A 19,371-nucleotide genomic window follows, 5' to 3' on the forward strand; every position below is an offset into this window, starting at 1 on the left:
GGGGGGGGAGGGGGGGGTTGGGGCGCCGCACCCTGTCACACACAGAGCCGCAGGGCGATCAAGGGGTTTGGGCGCTGCCCCCTGTCACGCTGATCCGGTGCCCGGAGGCCTCTCGGCTCCGCTGATCCCAGTGCTGGGAGCCATATTACCCTTTTACTATATAAGATAGAGGCCTGGGGGCCGGCTGGTTTGCCCTGAACGGTGTCCTGGATCAGGGTGGGGGTCCCCACTGGGGTGCCTGGCCAGTCTGGGTGAGGAGCTGAGGGCTGCTTTCAGGCTGGCAATTGACTGAAGCTCCCAACCGCTCCTTGTTTCCTTTTCTTTTTTTTTTTTTATTCTGGGCCAGCTTTAGCTCTGGCTCTAGCTCTGAGGCTTCCGCTGCTATAATCGAAACAATGTATAACTCTAGCTCTGAGATCCCGGCTGGCTGAAAGCTGATTTCTGGGGTTTTGTTTAGCTTCTATATTTGCAACATAGTTTCTTAGAGTTGTAGCTCAGAGGCCGGCAAGTCAGGCGGGGAACGTTGCAGTCTGCAGTCACTGGAGCAAGCAAGCCTCATGTTCGCTTCCAGCTGCCTGGCTGTCGGCCGCCATCTTGGCTGACAGTTAATTTGCATAAGGATATGCTGATTAGCCAATGGGAAGGGTAGCGGTCGTACGCTAATTACCATGTTTCTCTTTTATTAGTGTAGATTCTAAGTGTGTATACATTTTTAGGGGACACCTTGTATATAGAGAGATCTGTCCTTTAATACAGTATTTGCATATCCCATCATATAGATATACCATTACACATTTAACCAGTCACCAGCTGATTATTTCCTGTTGTTATATCTAATTGCTACAATTAACATCTTTTTGTGCTAGCAGAATAATTTCTATGACATTATCAGATCAAAGGCTCACATTACCTTTAATTTATTGATCATGGCTTCTTCAGAATCCATAGACATAGATAACCCATGAATTAAACGTTTCGCCAGCATTCTTGCATAGAACTATATTAAGAAATATTTCTAAAGGTTAATTCCTTTCTGATGACTTAAATTTCAAAAATAAATAAAATCTGACTAAACCAAATAAAACTTCTCTATTCACAACTTACCTTTTGAAAAACATCCTTATCATCGATATATTTGAAAACAGTAATGAAGCTGGTAAGTTTGTCTTCCACTTCATTCTCAGTCATCCCCTTTGCTGATTTCTTTAGTAAGTTGTCACAGTACTTAGCAAGCTCAAATAGAAATTGACAGTATATCTTATAAAGGGCCCTTCTATACATACATATGCCTCAAAAAAGGCAAAGGACAATAGTACAAAATATCAATGAATAAGTTCTCTGCCATCCTAAAACTTATGTTTTTAAAATTATGAATATGCACTAAAGAATTTAAAATATGTCATAAGGCAAATTTTAAAAAAAACTATAAATAATTCAAAAATCTAATCAACACAGTGAACAATAAAACACTGACATAAACAACAGAAGTTTCAAAAGAACACCTAGGTGCGTTTTGAGTAGTTCTATAATTTTCGACATTAAACAATTACTTTTTTTATTCTTACCACAACTTTATAATTAAGTTTTCTTTAATTATCATCAAATTTCCTTTCAATTTCAGATAAATAAAATCTCTATGAGAAGTAATGCAAATTATTTCACAGAAGACATACTTTAAAACCCAAACTGTACTGCTTGGGTTTTAGAAGCCTTACAAAAATTGGAACGACAGAGAAAATTAGCATGGACTCTGCATAAAGATGCACACAAATTAGTGAAGCGTTTCATATTATAAAAACAAACAAACAAAAAACACCAAACTTTATTAAATAAAGTATTTTTTTTCTCCAGTTATTTCTCAAGAAAAGGCTATAGTACATAGGTCCAACTGTATTCCTTAAATAAATGCCAAATCATATATAATGTAGATAATGTTTACTTTTAATAATTTAGTTTCATGGATCTTTTTCTGAAACATGCTACAAATACAAATTAATTTAACATTCTTCTCAGTTTTCATTTTCTAATATTGATGTCCATAAGATTTTTTTAAGCAATCATCAAACTTACCAATTCAGGAGCTTTGCAAACAGACTTGGGTTCTCTGTAATTTACAACTGATGTAAGAGCCTAAATAGTAAACAAGTCAGTAATTAACTAGTAATAGGGTATAATCTGCACATCCATAAATTATTACCCCACACAAAACACAGCATTTTGGTCATAAACTGTTAATTTCGTTTTCATTTTGAACACAGGGTAAACTCCTCTAACTGTATGCCTCATGGTAGTTATAGACCAATTATATATCCCATTCCTACTGAAAGCTATTCTTTATAACTCATTACTGATATCTGAACACAGATAAAATATGACTACATTTTTTAAAAAATCTTAAAATAACCATATCAGCAATTTTCCTTTATAGTATACCAAAATTCAAAAATTTGTAAAATATACTTATTTCTTTGAAATATTATTTATTTAAATTAAAAATCAGCACTAAAACACTAAAATTATACATGTTTTTTCAGAACATGTTATAATGTTTACTAACAATTCCCCTTAGAATCATTGTTCTCATAATCATGAGAAATTCAATCTCCATATAATTCAAACATTCAATTTAACCATTTGTTGTTAATTTGAAAGTTATGTTATTATTTTGATTTTCACATTTAAATTAATTAATCTCCATGTCAAGATTAGAAATCTTGTAATTAGAAGCCTCAATCCTGAAACCGCCCTAAAGAATGAATATAGAAATAGAATTCCAATTAACTGTTAAAAAACACGAGTCCACTTACACCCAGATTTTTGATACAAATACTGTAAATGTATTTTCTCTTCCGTAAGATTTTCTCAATAACATTTCTTTATTCTCTAACTTACTTTATTGTGATAATGTAGTTATACTAAATATACAAAATATGCATTAATTGACTGTTTATGCTATCAGTAAGGCTTCTGGTAATATCAGTAGGCCATTAGTAGTGAAGTTTTGGGGAAGTCAAAAGTTATATGTGGATTTTCAACTAAAGGGGAGGGGTATCAGGGCCCCTATCCTCTGAATTATCCCAGGGTCAACTGTATTTATACAGACATTCCCTGACTTAATATGATTTTTACGATTTTTTTTACTTTAATATGTGAGAAAGCGATATGTATTCAATAAACTGTACTTTGAATTTTGATCTTTTCCAAGGCTGGTGATATGTGGTACAATATTCTCTCCTAATGCTGGGGAGTGGCAGTGAGCCACAGTTTCCAGTTAGGTGTGCCATCACAAGGATAAATAATGATACTCTACTATGTATTTAATGTGTTACATGACTTTGCCCAACTATAACTAATGAGAGTGTCCTGAGAATGTTTAAGGTAGGTTCAGCTAAGGTAAGATGTTCAGTAGGTTAGGTGTATAAAATGAATTTTGATTTAAAATATTTCTAACTTATGATGGGCTTACCAGGACATAACCCCGACATAAGTTGAGAAGTATCTGTAGATATAGTTATTATTAAAGTTACCTTATCCAATGCACTCATGAAGTGCTGATCACCATTCAAAACAGTGTTGATAAGTTGAACAAATTTACCATGTACTTCCAAAACTGACTCCACAAATAGTGTTGGCATCTAGAAATATAAAATACAAAGTACAAAATACATTTAAGAAGTTCAAAGATATTAGAGTTATTAAATAGTCATTTAATTAAGAGTAAAGTTTTTCCCAAGAAAATTCATGTTATGCAAGCACACACTTTCTCAAAAAAGTATTTTTAGCTAAAACTGTCTTGCCTGGTCGGCGTGGTTCAGTGGTTGAGTACTGACCTATGGACCAGAAGGTCACGGTTCGATTCCTGGTCACAACACATGCCTGGGCTGCAGGCTCAATCCCCAGTGTGGGGCGTGTAGTAGGCAGCTGATGAGTCTCTCTCATCATTAATGTTTCTCTCTCCCTCCCTTGTCCCTTCCTCTCTAAAAAAATTTAAAAAAAATATTTTTTGGAAACTGTCTTAAAAATCTAAAACTTTAATGTTGAAATTAGCTGTCATTCAACACCAGCAATGCAGGACTATAATTCCTCTGCCAGAAGAACTCACTGAAAACACACTTCTCTCCGATGTTGGAATACTGTTTCTTAAGAGTAACAAGATACAGTCTCTAAACCACTAAGTCTATCACTTTCAAAGAGGATTATATACACAAAAACTGCCTTCAAAGCCACTGAAGGCTGAAAGAGAGAGCAGAGCTCAAAAGCAAGTATCTGTGAAAATTGAGACCCCTGGAGTTGGGCAATCCCCCACATCTCAGCATGAAGAAATACTTAGCTTTCACTCTTTTTATTTTTCCTTTTGCTAATCCTTACCCGAGGATATTTTTCCATTGATTTTTAGAGAGAGTGGAAGGGAGAGGTAGAGACACAGAGAGAGAAACATCGATGTGAGAGAGACACATTGATTGGTTGCCTCCTACATATGCCCTGCCTAGGGTGGTGATCGAGCCTGCAACCAGGATACGTGCCCTTGACTAGAATCGAACCCATAACCCTTCAGTCCCTGGGTCAATGCTCTAACCACTAAGCAACTGGTTAGAGTGTGAGCTTTCACTCTTAATGGGGATAATTATATAGTACTTAAGACTTAACTAAGTCAGCTAAATTATGTGTCTATTACAAATTCATTCTCTTTTATTTTTATCTCCCAGTCCTGGACAGTAAACTCTATGCCTCTATGTCTAATATTATTTAACACCCTGAATCTGTAAAACTAATAAAATTAATAAACCCAATAAAAAAACACAGATTAATAAACATAAAAATATATCAACTAATAGTTTATTTTTATTTTTTAAAATATATTTTTATTGATTTCAGAGAGGAAGGGAGAGGGAGAGAGAGATAGAAACATCAATGATGAGAGAGAATCATTGATCGGCTGCCTCCTGCATGCCCCCTACTGGGGATCGAGCCCGCAACCTGGGCATGTGCCCTTGACCGGAATCGAACCTGGGACCCCTCAGTCCGCAGGCCGATGCTCTATCCACTGAGTCAAACCAGATAGGGCAACTAATAGTTTTTTAAAAAAATAGAAAACTTATGTATTATTGTGGTAGGACATAAAATCTAAGATTTGCCAAAGACAAATAAATCTACAACTAAAGTGATGAGCATCTGAATAATGTTGTCTATTATAGATTACTGCATTATAGATGACAAGTAAATAGCTCTACTTAGGAAAAAGAACATTTCATGTCATATCTATCTATTCATCAAACATCACTAGTAAAAACAAGATGGTCCAACAAGATTTGATAGGAATACAATGATAGGAAAGATGCCTTTTTGTAAATAGTCATTTGATTGTCAGAGAACTCTTAAGAAAAGTGGGTATTAGGGACATGATGGTCACCGTTGGGTAGGAAGCATATATTTAGGGAAGATCATTTTAATCTAAATTTGCTTCCTGGGCTACCAAACTCAGAGTATATATAAAGAAAGCAAATTGTGAGTTCTCCATATTACCATTGATTAATTCCATTACCACTACAACTATTAGTGCCAGTTATATAGAAATACAATTATTTAAGATTGCTAAGTGAACATATCAGTATAACTAAGAAAAAGCTTCTCATTCAATGATTTTCTAATAATTTGATTACTCCAAAATGTGTCCAATAAACTTTATGCTTGAAACATTTTAATACAGATGTTTAATCTATTGGCATGGTAAAACTTTTCTTTCATTGTTTAAGACAGTAAGGTAAAAACAAAAAACCTAAATGCGTGATAATCTGATTAAGAGAAAATTTTCCATTTCCTTATATAACTCACATTTTCCTGAGTAAGATTACTGGTCGCTCTAAGGCCCTCATCATGGACATGATTTTGCAGCTCCTGTATCATATGAGGTAAACCAGTGGACACAGCACGGAGTAAGACATACATATTTGCCATGTCTGAGGGGGAAAAAATTTGTATTAGATTTCCAAATATTTTTTAAATATTAGGTAATATATGGCCCAAAATGCAGAATTATAAAAAGAGTATGCAGAGAAAGTCCCCCACTTCTGTCTCCCAACCACCCAGTCCTCCTTCCCATGGGAAAGCAATATTGTGTTCTTTCAAAGCTCTTGCATGCACATTCAGGCAAATACATATATTCTTCCCTCTGCCCCCTTTTATAAAAGAGTGTAGTGTATTTTGTGTATTATTTGCAAATGCAGAACACATTTTCACTCAGAGATCTTTTTTTATCAGTACACTGAGCATTTCTTCATATTTTACAACTATACAGCACTCCATTATATATCAAATTACTTAACAATTGATGGAAATTTGGTTGTTTCCAATCTCTTCATACTACAATGTTACAAATAATAGTCCTGTATATGGACAGTAACATCTATGGTATAAATCCCTAGAAGTGGTATTGCTGTGTCAAAGCTTAATCTTCTAGAAGGATCCTTCTAAACAGAGCTCCCAACAGCAGGAAGCTCCCTTGCCAACAATGTATTATCAAGCATTTTGATCTTTGCCAATGAGAGGTAAAAAATAATGTCTCAGTGTAAAGGCTTTATTTTAAACTTTTTTATTAAAGTATGTAATATACATACAGAAAAGCGTATAAACCAAAAGTGCATATCTCAATAAATTATCACAAGTGAACACAAACACGCCCCTTCAAGTAATCACTACCCAGGGTAAAAAACAGACATTACCTACACCTAGAAGTCCCCTTCACACCTCTTCCCAATCATTACTCCTCTTGCTCTTCTGCAAAGGTAATCACTATCATAAGTACTAAACCAAAGATTACTTTTGCCTGTTTTGAACTATCTATAAAAATGGAATCAATACAATTCTTTCATGTTTACCTTCTTTTGTTCAACATGTTTATATGTATATTGCTTTATGTAAATGTAATTTGTTCATTTTCACTCTTCTGTTATATCCCATTGTATGAATATACTGTACTTCATCCATTCTATTGTTATTGGACATTTGAGTTGTTCCATTTGGCTATTACAAAAAATGCTGCTATGAACATTTTTGTATATATGTCCATACTCTTTTGCCGGGGAATTATATGTATAGGAAAGGGATGGCTTTCGTATTTTCAACTTCAGCAGTTAATGCCAGTTTCAAAGTGGTTGCATCAATTTATATTATCAGCCCAGTGTATAACAAGTTCCCACTATTCCACATGCTTCCCAACACTTATTACTATTTTTAGAAAGAGAGGAAGGGATAGGGAAAGAGAGAAACATCGATGTTAGAGTGAACACCAACTGCCTGCTCCTGCACAGCCCCTACTGGGGATCAAGCCCAAAACCCCTGCATGTGCCCTGACTGGGAATCCAACTGACAACCTTTCAGTGCATGGGATGATGCCCAACAAACTGAGCCACACGGACCAGGGTCCAACACTTATTATTTTTAATTTTTAAATTTTCTATCAAAATGTAAGTATTGATAGCTTAGTGTGGTTTTAATTTGCATTCTCCTATTTTAATGAAATTAAGTGCCTTTTTATGTTTATTGGCCATTTGGATATCCTCTACTCTCCTGTGCCTGTTCAAATTTGTTGGCCATTTTATATTTGGACATAAACCTTTTGTAGTTTCAAATAAGAAGATGTAGTACATATATACAATGGAATTATATTTATTATATAATTTATATTATATATATTTACCCTATGACTATCTTTTGATGATCCAGAGTTCTTAATTTTAAGGCAGTCCACTCGATCAATCTTTCCTTGTGGTTAGTGCTTTTTGTGTCTTACTTAAAATACCTTTCCCTATTTCAAGGTCATGAAGTTATTCTCCTATATTATCTTCTAAAATTATTACTGTTTTACATTTAGATCAAAAGCCTACAATGACCCTGGCCAGTGTGGATCAATGGTTAAAGTGTCGGCCTGCACTCCGGAGTTTCAAGGGTTCCATTCCAGGTCAAGAGAATGTACCTGGGCCCCGGGTTCAATTCCTGACTCGTGTGGGAGGCAACCAATCAATGTGTCTCTCTTACATATCGATGTTTCTCTCTCTCTTTCTCCACCTCCCTCCTTCCTTCTACTCTTTCTAGTTATCAATGGAAAAAATATCCTCACTCCTTGGGTGAGGATTAAAAAAAAGCTTACAATAACTTGATTTTGTATATGGTGTCTGGAGTAAAGATCAAATTTCACATTTTTCTAAATGAATATCCAGTGGACTCAGCATTATGGGTTGAAAAGACTATCATCTTTCACCCAATAGTCTGCAGTGCCCCTTTTGTCTTAAATCAAGTATTTTCATTTTTAATTATTTATTTAATAGAAACCACAAGAGAAAGTTCATTTAGAAAGTTAGAGAGGTAGAAGTGAGATGTAGAAGAAATGGGCTTACAAAACAAGTTACAGAAGCAAAAAAGGGCCCTTGGAGCTTAACACATTTCGTACCGCTCAGGAGTGTTCTCGTGTTTCGCGCGCCATCTGTTAAGGACCGCTCACGAGTGTTCTCATTTTTCACGCCCATGGAAAAAGGAGCGAATCTAGATACTTATGTAAATTTTGTTTGGTCCCTCTTCATAGAGGAAAATGTTTTACGCAGTACCATACGTTAAAAAAGTACTAGGAACTTTAATTGTTTAATTGTTTTTGTAAATAAAAATGTTATAATTATTGAAAAACAACACCTAAAGTGCATTATGATGATTTAAATAACGTGCAGTTTGCCCAAAAACGTGCGGTCCCTGGCGTATGTCTTAGAGATTCTATGCGGTACGCAATGTGTTAAGGAGAAAGAGAGAGGTGAGGAAAACGCGCCTGGGGAAAACGTGCTGGCATGCTCCATAGAGAGAGCTGCTGTATTTTTATTTTGTCTACCACCTATTTTGAGTGAGATTGTGCATCTCTATATATTTAAAATTCATTTATAATTCCCTTTTATATTCTTTGCCTTTTTCCTACTGTTATTAAAATTCCTAATGTATTAAGGAAATTAGCCCTTATGATACATAAAAATGTGCAAACCTATTTTCTCAGGTTTTTCTTTTAGTTTAGAATGCCCTTTGTGAATATACTTTTCCAAAATAGTCCTTTAAAATAAATTATTAATAAGGCATATCAAATATTTTAGAGATTATGACTATAATATACTTGAAATCTAAGTTAACTTAACTATGTAAAAAGTGGTTTATAATTCTATTTTAACTTACATTTATATTTCGTGTCACTTACCATTTTTTTTCTCTTGTCGAATGATATTATGACATTCGGCATGTAAGAACTGTAAGTGGTCTGCTACCATTCGTTGCTGACATTCATGAATCACTTTAGTATATGAACTTGGGTGCAAGTATTTTCGACATCGAATTTCTTCATCTTTTAATCTACCTAGAACCTTTAGAAATATATTGTTATAGTCATAAACTACCAGGAGAAAAAAACTGTAATATCAGTAAGTAGCTTAGGTAGCCTAATTTAATGGCTCAGCTAAACATGGTCAAGTAACGAATAAGGATTACATAACCAATTTAAACCCACATTCCATAAATCATTTCAAATTTTATTTAAGCTACTAGCTGTCACCTATATTTCACCACAGTCTTATGAAAAAGAACTAAAGTTATTTAGTCTACATTTTGTCTTCATTTACTGATCCCGATCATCCTATTATATTGACAACCTAACATGCAACAGGAAAAGTGAGTAAAGATTATTAAAAACCCAAACAGGTGGCCACTTTATAAATATCTAATTATTAATCTAAAAATAAGTCACATTAACTGGATCAAGTAGATTAATTATTTTATGTTGGTTTCTCATCAATGGTATGAATATCATAGTTAACTATCACAGTAAAGATTTCATTAAAATTTTGGAAGTCAAAATATATTTAGGCATAGTTAGATATGTCAATCAAGACTTTTATTAAAGTTTTTCCTATATATAAAAAGCACTGACCTACAAACAATACACTGGTTAACATTAACAAGAACTAATAAAGATAACAGCCAGAGAACTGGGCTAATTTCGACCTCAAAACAAAAATACGTTTGCAATGAAAATCATGCCAGCATAGCATATGCATACGCAAATGTTTAAATTTGAAAATATTCTGGCCCTGACTGGCACTGTTCAATGGTTAGAGCAGTGATGGCGTACCTATGACACGCGTATCAGAGGTGACACGTGAACTCATTTTTTGGTTGATTTTTCTTTGTTAAATGGCATTTAAATATATAAAATAAATATCAAAAATATAAGTCTTTGTTTTACTATGGTTGCAAATATCAAAAAATTTCTATATGTGACACGGCACCAGAGTTAAGTTAGGGTTTTTCAAAATGCTGACACGCCGAGCTCAAAAGGTTCGCCATCACTGGGTTAGAGTGTCAGCCCATGCACTGAAGGATCTTGGGTTTGATTCTCAGTCATGGACATATTACCTGGGTTGCAGGTTCTATCCCTGTGTGGGAGGCAACCAACTGATGTGTCTTTCTCACATTGATGTTTCCCTCTCTTTCTCTCTCTCTCTCCATCTCTCCCTCTCTTATACTCTCTCTAAAAATCAATGGAAAAAAATATCTTCAGGTGAGGATTAACAAAACAGAAAAAAAGGAAAGTATTCTGTAATGTAAAGCTATGGAACTAGAGTTTCTGAACTGGTCCCAGGGAACTATGTGCATTTAAGCCTTTGGGAAGTACTGCTTGAGTTTACCTGGGCATAAGAAGGTGATGTTGAGAGAAAAAATTATGCTGAGAGGGGAAATAACACATTCCTGGATACCTCTCAGATATCTTTCGATGAAAGTGAGGCTCAAGACTGAGAGACACAGTCCTATCTTTCCTACTGTGCTATACCATGTTGTGTGGAGCCAGGAGTTCAGGGCAAAGTTGTAGAAACCAAAGGTGGGGTCTAGAGTATTTCATCAACTAAGAAAGTCATTTTGGTCATCGTGTTTTTCTTTTAAAATAAAAATAGTTCTGCCCGACCGGCGTGGCTCAGTGGTTGAGCATCAACCTATGATTCCCATTCAGGGTATATGCCCAGGTTGCCAGCTTGATCCCCAGTAGGGGGTATGCAGGAGGCAGCTGATCAATGATTCTCTCATCATTGATGTTTCTCTCTCTCTCTCTTTCTCCCTTCCTCTCTAATAAAAGTATATTTTAAAAAATTAAAAAATAAGTTCTCACACAGAGGGAAGATGGCCATGTGAAGACAGGCAAACACCCCAATAAGTTCAATTAAAATAAAAATTTCTTAAAAGTATTATGTCTAGTAGTCATTTATACTATACTATAAGTGACTTTAATATGTTTATGGTCTAACTAAATGCAACAGTAATTAGAGTGTGGGTCTGAGGGAGGTGAGGAAGGAGGAGAAAAAGAAAAACCATGATAACTGGGTGGGGCTAGGGCTGAGGTACATATCAAGAGAAAACAGACAAGGTTGGAGTGTCTGGATTCAGGGCTTCAATAGCTATAAAACCACTACAGCTGGGGGGAAAGGCCAAAATGAAAAGGAAAGACACAGAAAGGGAAGTAGGAAGGCTAAATTATTTAGTCTGTTAAGTGAATTACTCTTATAAATGTTATTTTCCCAACACAGTTTCCAATGGCCTTCCTTTTAACAGTTTGAGATATAATTTACATATCATATGATTCACCCATGCAAGGGTGAATTCAATAGTTTTCAGTATATTACATTATTAGTGTTTTTATAATTGTGATAAAATGTATATAACATAAAATTTGCCATTTTAACCATTTTTAAATATATAATTCAGTGGCATTAATTATATTCACAATGTACAATTTCCAAAACTCTTTCATCACACCAAACAAACTCTATAAGCATTAAGCAATAACTCCCTAGCCTCACCTTCTAAAAACTTCTAATCTACTTTCTGTCTCTAAGAATTTGCCTAGTCTAGATATTTCATCTAAGTGGAACCATACAATATTTTTGCCAATTGCCTCTTTTTTGAGAGCCAGATATAATGAGGTATATGCACCACTTTATCCTGTGAGCACTTTTCAAGATTGGATCTAGATCCTTAAACAAGAGTCTCAGATGAAAAAAAGGCTAAGAGCTGAGGACCACTGTGTAACCTGCATGTAACAGATGGAGGAAAATGTCCCAGATGACTTACTCAAGGTTCCGGATGACTTAATCAAGGTCCCAGAACTAATGAGTGACAAAAGCAGGAAGAGACTAAACAGCTCAGACTTCTAGCCCTGGGCTTTGTGAAATACATAACAGCTTATCAGTAAGTAATGATATTTCTTGACCTATGTTCTATACTATGACCTATGTACATACTATAGCTATTCTTATATTTATCTTTCTTGCTTAAACTAACAAAAAATCATCCTATAATGAAATGCTTGAAATCCAACACTGCAGATGAAAAAAACCCCTCATTAAAATTTCTAAATATATCTTGTGTGATGACTGAATTTATACTATGACTAATTCTTTTACTGAGAAAATACACATAGAATTTTAAATATGGTCATCAGTGTGTGTTGGTTTAATGATTAAAATTTCTTGTGGAGTGTGGCTCAGTGGTTGAGTGTCAACCTATGAACCAAGAGGTCATGGTTTGATTCCCGGTTAGGGCACATACCAGGGTTGTGGGCTCGATTCCCAATGGGGGACATACAAGAGGCAGCTGATTAGTGATTCTCTCTCATCAATGATAATTCTATCTCTCTCTTCCTCTCCCTTCCTTTCTGAAATCAATTTAAAAGATAAAAATTTCTTGTGGAAAAATTAAATTTTTTTCATTAAAAACTTAACAGAAGAGTGGTCTATCCAAGTATCTACAGAATTATTATATTTTTCCTTCTATTTTAAATGAAGAAGATAAAAACCTAAATACCTAGTATCTATACTATTCCCTAAACATATCCACTAAGCATAAAATATAGATTTTGCCAAGAACATAAATACATGTTAATTTTAAAGACAAGCAAATCAAGCAATCAGGATTTATCAAAAAGTATCAGTCATGACAAAAATCAGAATAGCACTTTTCCTCAGGGAATATGCTACAGCAAGAAAAATGACTTATCATAGGTATTGTACATTGACTATAACTCGGAGTAAAGGCCAAACAGAAACTTTTTAACCCAAAAAATATATTAACAAAAAAACTGTTACATAAAACCATGCCTGATATATAAGAAATGATATATTTAACATACATTTCTTTCTTACCTTTTCCATATATTGTGAGCAGTTTGATTCTTGTAATAAATTTGAAGCTTCTTGTTTGTAATACTCTCCTGTTTCAGTCAGAAAGGGGGACTCAAAGATTTCCTGATAAAACTAAATAAATCAATTAAAATCATATTGAAAAAACGAAAACAAGCAATTTAAGAAATTAAAGGTCTGATTACTCAAGTTTTTAAAGGAGACTTTTTACCTTTAAGGGGAATTTTTTCTTATACTGTTCAACATGAACAAAGGAGTTAATAACCCCATGGATTACTTTCTGGTTTGGGTCTTCTCCACCACGATCACTAAAAGAAGGTGTATAACACAAAATATTCTTGAGAACACAAATTATCTATGGAAATACCAAAGTATGACAAAACATGACTGCTTATTCTATTAGTTGAATCAAATTGTAAAGCATTTTAATGGTCAATGTATGCATAATTCTTAAAATTTTAATTTTTTCATTTAACAGCTGAATTAATATTTGATATTTAGTGAACATATCAGATGTCATTTCAATAAATAAAAGCCTTGTTTGTAAAATTAAGCATATTCTGTTGATACTAAAATTATACTCTAATTTTAGAGCAGACATGAGCCCATCAATTCAAGACTTTAATATTGGTGGTCAAGAATATTTGAACTTCACTCGCCATAAACACAATTATAAGATTTGGTCTGAGAAATTCAGTCTTTGAACCATCAAGTATGCCTATAGAATTTGATGGTGCATCCCTCAGAGGTACACTCTATAGAATATATTTCTCACTAACTGAAATGGCTAATAACTATTTTCTCTCTAAGAGATTTGCAAGAGTTGCTGAGTTGATTCCCATTCAAGCACAAAGGAATTTATCTATTTAGAAGTTCAGTGAAATATTTAGTTCTATATTCCTTTACATTTGCATAGAGATCTAAAATCATCTCAATTACTCATCTGACATTTGATGGGTTCCTACTTAATCAAGGCAGTATTGCGATGAAAGTCTTAATCATGATTTTAAAAATGTAGGTGAATATTAGCCTTTCTAATACTGAAATAGGGAAATGAAATAGGAAAAATGTTTGCCTAAAGCCACAGTAAAATAGTCTGGCCCTAAGAGAGGAGTTTCTAATTCTAGTACTAATGCTCAGTTTAAGTCAAAGGTTTACCTTTCTCCTGGCAATCTTCCACCTTGCTTTAAAATTTTTTTTATTAATAATTAGTTTACAAAGAGAGCTGCAGAAAATATATTACTATAATTCCCTAGTAAACGCTTTTTGTTCTTTGTAGTAGTATATAAAGATTTTCTAACATTTAAGAAAAGTATTAAGGCAATTACCTTTATATATTAGTGTCCCTCCCTGCCTCTGCATCCCTCTAATCCTCTTTTACCCTTCCTTTAATTATCTGGATATTCTGGGGAAAGTTTTTGTACATGAATTAATGGCTACAGTAATTCTGTCAGTCATAGATTCTTAGATACAAAGTCTACATTTTTATATTACTAATAAGAACAATAAGGTGACACAATGAGCTTATTTCCTCTGCTCACCTTCGTTAGTTCCCTCTTAAGGCCAAATGAAAAACCTGGCGAAATATGATCTAACCTATCTTATCTATTTAGAACACATCACTTTTATTTTCCTTTTAACTTTGCCTAGGACCAAAATGAAAATCAGCCAAGAATGAGAAATATCTGAATATTTGGAAAATCAGGTTACCTAAAATTCTTTTCATGACCAAATCCTATTGTCCCTGTTCAGCACCAGGAAAACTTCCACTGCTGCTATTCTCAGGACTCTTGACATTTGATTCTGATCCCAAAAGGCCCAGATAAGCTGGATTCAGATAAGGTAATGCCTAGAAAAAACATTGATATTCCTAGTGCTTAATAACTAAGTTGTCCTCCCTATAAGAATAATATCTGAACTCAATCATTATAAATAGTGTATACTTCATTTCTATTAGGCTGACAGATAATGAAAACAAACAGTGAAATCATGGTGACTAAATTGGTCATCTGAATAAAATCTGGTCTCATCTAAGAACAGTGGTCCCAAGAGATGAGCCTTAAAAAAATAATATGAAGAATTTTTTTCCCCTTTATTGATTAAGATATTACAAATGTGCCCTTATCCCCCCAATGTCCTCTCATCCCCAAACCTTAACCCTGGCTAGATAGCTCAGTTAAGAGCATCATCCGGATACACCAAGATTGTGGGTTCAATCCCCGGTGAGAGGACATACAAGAACCAACCAATGAATGCAAAGATAAGTGAATAACAAATTGCTGTTTCTCTCTCTGAAATCAATTTTTTTTAAAAAAGAATTTTTAGAAATAAAACATATTATTTGATCTTAAAAGGACTACTAGGTGTACCGGTTAATAATGCGGACTTTATAATCAAAGAAAATAGGATAATTTCAAGAGAAACATCAAAAGTGCTTTATTCAAAGTAATGTCCATCGCTAGCTACACATTTCCCCCATCTTTCAGGTAATTGTGGCTACCGTCCCAAAAGAACTTTGCCTCAAAGCATTCAGGGACTCAATTTTCCACTTCTTCGTACATTTTGAAGTGCTGCTCAGAAAGTGCGTGTGCCATAGATCGGAACAAGTGGTAATCTGAAGGAGCAAGGTCTGGTGAATACGGCGGGTGGGTTAATACTTCCCAGGCAAGATCTTTTAATGTGTCTTTAACTGGTTTTGAAGTGTGTGATAGTGCACTATCATGAAGCAACTTTGCCGTTCTGGTCCATTTTGGTCGTTTTATGATCAAAGTGTAGTTCAAATTGACCTGGACAGTCTTTATCTTTCAATTTCACATTGAAATCATCACTTTTAAAGCGTTTAAACTAGTGTTCACAAGTATCTTGAGATGGAGCTTGTTCACCATAAGCTTCCTGAAGTATACGATAACTTTCAGCAGCACTTTTCTTCAAAATAAAGTAAAAAATTAAAACTTCCCACAAATGCTCTTTTTTTGCACGAAATTCATAATTTTTAAGCGTAAAAATATCTATGATGTTAACATCTTCAGAAAATTTGACATATGAAATTTTGAAGCTTGTTGTCAATACAACAAAATAGCATACATATCAAATCGCATATATATCAACATATGTGTAACTCCATCTATTGAAAAAAAATCCACATTATCAACCAGTACACCTAGTATGTGGAAAATGCCCACAATAATCATAATGAAATTCCCAAGAGAATAAAACAACCCATCTGGGATAATGGGGACTAGTAGCAAAGTTTAGACCTTAAGATCAGAATTTTGGAATCAGACTTCCTGGGTTTGAGTTCTGGCTGTGATAATATATACACTTTGGGCAGATACTTAAACTCTTAGTACTCAGATTTCCTGTTCTGTAAAGTGTGCATAATATAATTCCCTACTTCATGAGGATGTGGTAAAGACTAAGTATAAGCCAAGAAAGCACATAGCAAAGTATCTGGTACATGAGTAAACAATCAATAAACATTAGTGAGTGCTGTAAATACTGACAGGAGCAAAATAAAAGCATTTTCAATATATTAGAGAAGATAATAAAGCTAAGAGTTCAATAAAGCACTGATTGTGATTTTTAAAATGTTTTTATTGATTTTAGAAAGAGAGGGGAAGAGGAAAGAAGAGGAAGAGAGAGAAACAGCAGCTGCCTCCTGCACGCCCCCTACTGGAGAATCGAGCTCACAACCTGGGCATGTGCCATGACCAGGAATCAAACTGGTGGCCTCTCAGAGCATGGAATGACACCTAACCAACTGAGCCACACTGGCCAGGGATGATTGTTATTTTTAAGTCTTTTTTTCTTTCTTTCTTTGTTTATTCTTTTTTTCTAAATCAAGGCTTTTAAAACCAACTAATTGAGCATTTAACTCAAGATAGCTGGCCAGATTTGTGAGTGCCATTAAAAGTTACTAGTAAACTGGAATTCTCAAACGTCCCAATATCAATATGTAACAAGGGGCAAATTAATCTTTTAGTGAAACCTTCATTTACCCCATGTTTAAAATGAGAATAGAGTTCCAGCAAACTAAGTGCAGCCTCCTGCTCCCACCTATATCAGAGAAATGACAGGAGGAGCACTTTTAAATATTCCATTGTTGGCCAGTAGTCCTTGGACCTGTAGAAAGTGAAAAAAGATAGAAAGAAGACTGGGTAGCATAGAAAAATAAAACTACAGAACCAAATGCAAAAGACAAAGAATTTCTATAAGGAGAGAGAAAGTGAAGGAAGACAGGCAAAAAGTGGCATACGCTGAATGCTGGATGCAGCACAGAGGCAGACAAAACCAACAAGGTCATCAAGAGAACAAACCAGTCTCTGGAGCCAGGCAACAAGAGCAACTCTGTGTCTGTCCCACTGGAGCAGTAAATGTCCTGCCTGAGGAGGTGAGCAAGGGAAACCTCTATACCCAGATGACTGCTGTAGCACTCACCTGAGAACACCACCTAGGTTCTCCCCATTGCCACCTCAAAAGGGCACTAGAAAATCAAGGATACATTTTACCCTCAGATTAACAAGATCTATACTAATAAAAGGGTAATATGCTAATTAGACCAGACATATCCCGGTCATCCTTCTGGACGTCCTTCCAGACAAAGCCACAGTGGCAGGGGCCGAGGCAGAGGCGGTTAGGGGTGGCCAGGCCAGCAGGGGGGCAGTTAGGGGGCGACCAGGCTGGCAGAGCTGCAGTTAGGGGGCAACCAGGCCAGCAGAGCGGCAGTTAGGATGTGACCAGGCCAGCAGGGGGGCAGTTAGGAGGCAACCAGGCCGACAGGGGACCAGTTAGGGGGTGATCAGACTGGCAAGCAGAGGCAGTTAGGGGATGATTAGGCCGGCAGAGCAGCAGTTAGGGGGTGACAAGGCTGGCAGAGCAGCAGTTAGGAGGCAACCAGGCCGGCAGGGGACCAGTTAGAAGGTGATTAGACTGGCAAGCAGAGGCAGTTAGGGGCGATCAGGCAGGCAGGCAGGTGAGCAGTTAAGAGCCAACGGTCCCGGATTTAAGAGGGATGTCCTGGATTGGAGAGAGTACAGACCTGGCTGAGGGACAACCCTCACTTGCACGAATTTCGTGCACCAGGCCTCTAGTTTAAAAATATCAAGCATTGGTGAGTGGTAGAGGAAACAGATCTTCTCAGACTCTACTTTCGGAAAAACAGGTACTTTACAGGGCAAACTGGGAAAAGTCTAAATACACAAACTCTATGATTTTAGACAAACAATTGTATATGTGCACAATAGAAGCAAGAGCTGCATTAGTGAAAAAACTGGAAACAACCTAATTTATATAACTAGGAGAAGCATTTAATAACATGAGGTAGAACCATACCAAGTAGTATATACTAGTTTAAAAAGAATTATGTACAATAGACACGCTCCCAGGACCAAACTGGACTTACAACTAAAATACAAAAAAAGCCATCCTGAATAATCAACTGAAGACTACCTAGAGATAACCCTGATAACCAAGGATGGAAAGTGGAGACCACATACAGACTGGTTGGAAGGGCAGAGGTGCAAAAGGGCTGGCCGAGCTCCCACAGACAGCAGCTGAAGTTCCAGAGAGATATCTCAGTTGTGGGGGATGACCACTAAGAACTCTGGGATCTAAACCCCAAGCTGGGCCCCCAGCAGAGAGCATCAGAAATGAGAAAGGTGTCCACATAACATATGGCTGTGAAAAGCAGCAGGGTTACTGTCTGCCAGGGAAAGATGGCTGAAAATGCATGCACCCTCATAAAGGGCCAATGCACAAAATTTCATGTGTAGCCACTCACCTTGTGAGAAAGGGCAGAGTGGACTGGAGCTGTGTGAGCAGACGCCAGGGTTAGGGGCTCTGAGGTTAGTCCTTGCAGAACTGTCACAACATTTTCCATTGCTTAGTCAGTCGTTCCCTCACACTGCAGAAGACATCTTTCTCAGGCAGACCTTTGCTATTTAGGCCTGGAAGGCGGGGGGGGGGGGGGGGGGGGCAATTGACCCACACTATTGGAAAACTCCTGGCCTACCATCTGGGGTTTCTGTGGGCCATTAAGAGACTGAGAATAACAATTAACTTTCAGGCAGAAGCAATTGCCCCACCCAGTTGAGAAATCACTCCCCCCACCTGTGGACAATTGTCCGAGGCTACTCAAGACTGAATCCAATCAATCTACAGA

General features: G+C 36.1%; 1 protein-coding gene and 1 non-coding gene across 5 annotated transcripts in view; one reads left to right on the plus strand and one right to left on the minus strand.

Annotated features, from left to right (window-relative positions):
* The window catches only part of CUL2 (cullin 2), a 174,496-nt gene that overhangs the window by 49,630 nt on the left and 105,495 nt on the right, over window positions 1–19,371 (minus strand). For 3 of the 4 annotated variants that reach the window (XM_006086685.3, XM_023752247.1, XM_006086688.3), the window contains 8 exons: window positions 13,423–13,519; window positions 13,215–13,325; window positions 9,227–9,389; window positions 5,833–5,957; window positions 3,528–3,635; window positions 2,071–2,130; window positions 1,105–1,233; window positions 911–997 (listed from right to left, as the gene is read on the minus strand). In XM_006086685.3, the coding sequence (XP_006086747.1) occupies window positions 911–997; window positions 1,105–1,233; window positions 2,071–2,130; window positions 3,528–3,635; window positions 5,833–5,957; window positions 9,227–9,389; window positions 13,215–13,325; window positions 13,423–13,519 (880 nt within the window). The remainder of the gene's footprint in view (window positions 1–910; window positions 998–1,104; window positions 1,234–2,070; window positions 2,131–3,527; window positions 3,636–5,832; window positions 5,958–9,226; window positions 9,390–13,214; window positions 13,326–13,422; window positions 13,520–19,371) is intronic. The other variant, XM_023752246.1, reaches the window with a different exon arrangement.
* Window positions 1,692–1,794, plus strand: LOC111825518. The gene has a single exon (XR_002828701.1). It is a non-coding gene; the product is annotated as a U6 spliceosomal RNA (small nuclear RNA).

This window comes from Myotis lucifugus, unplaced genomic scaffold, assembly GCF_000147115.1.
Source record: "Myotis lucifugus unplaced genomic scaffold, Myoluc2.0 scaffold_29, whole genome shotgun sequence".
NCBI classification, from domain to species: domain Eukaryota; kingdom Metazoa; phylum Chordata; class Mammalia; order Chiroptera; family Vespertilionidae; genus Myotis; species Myotis lucifugus.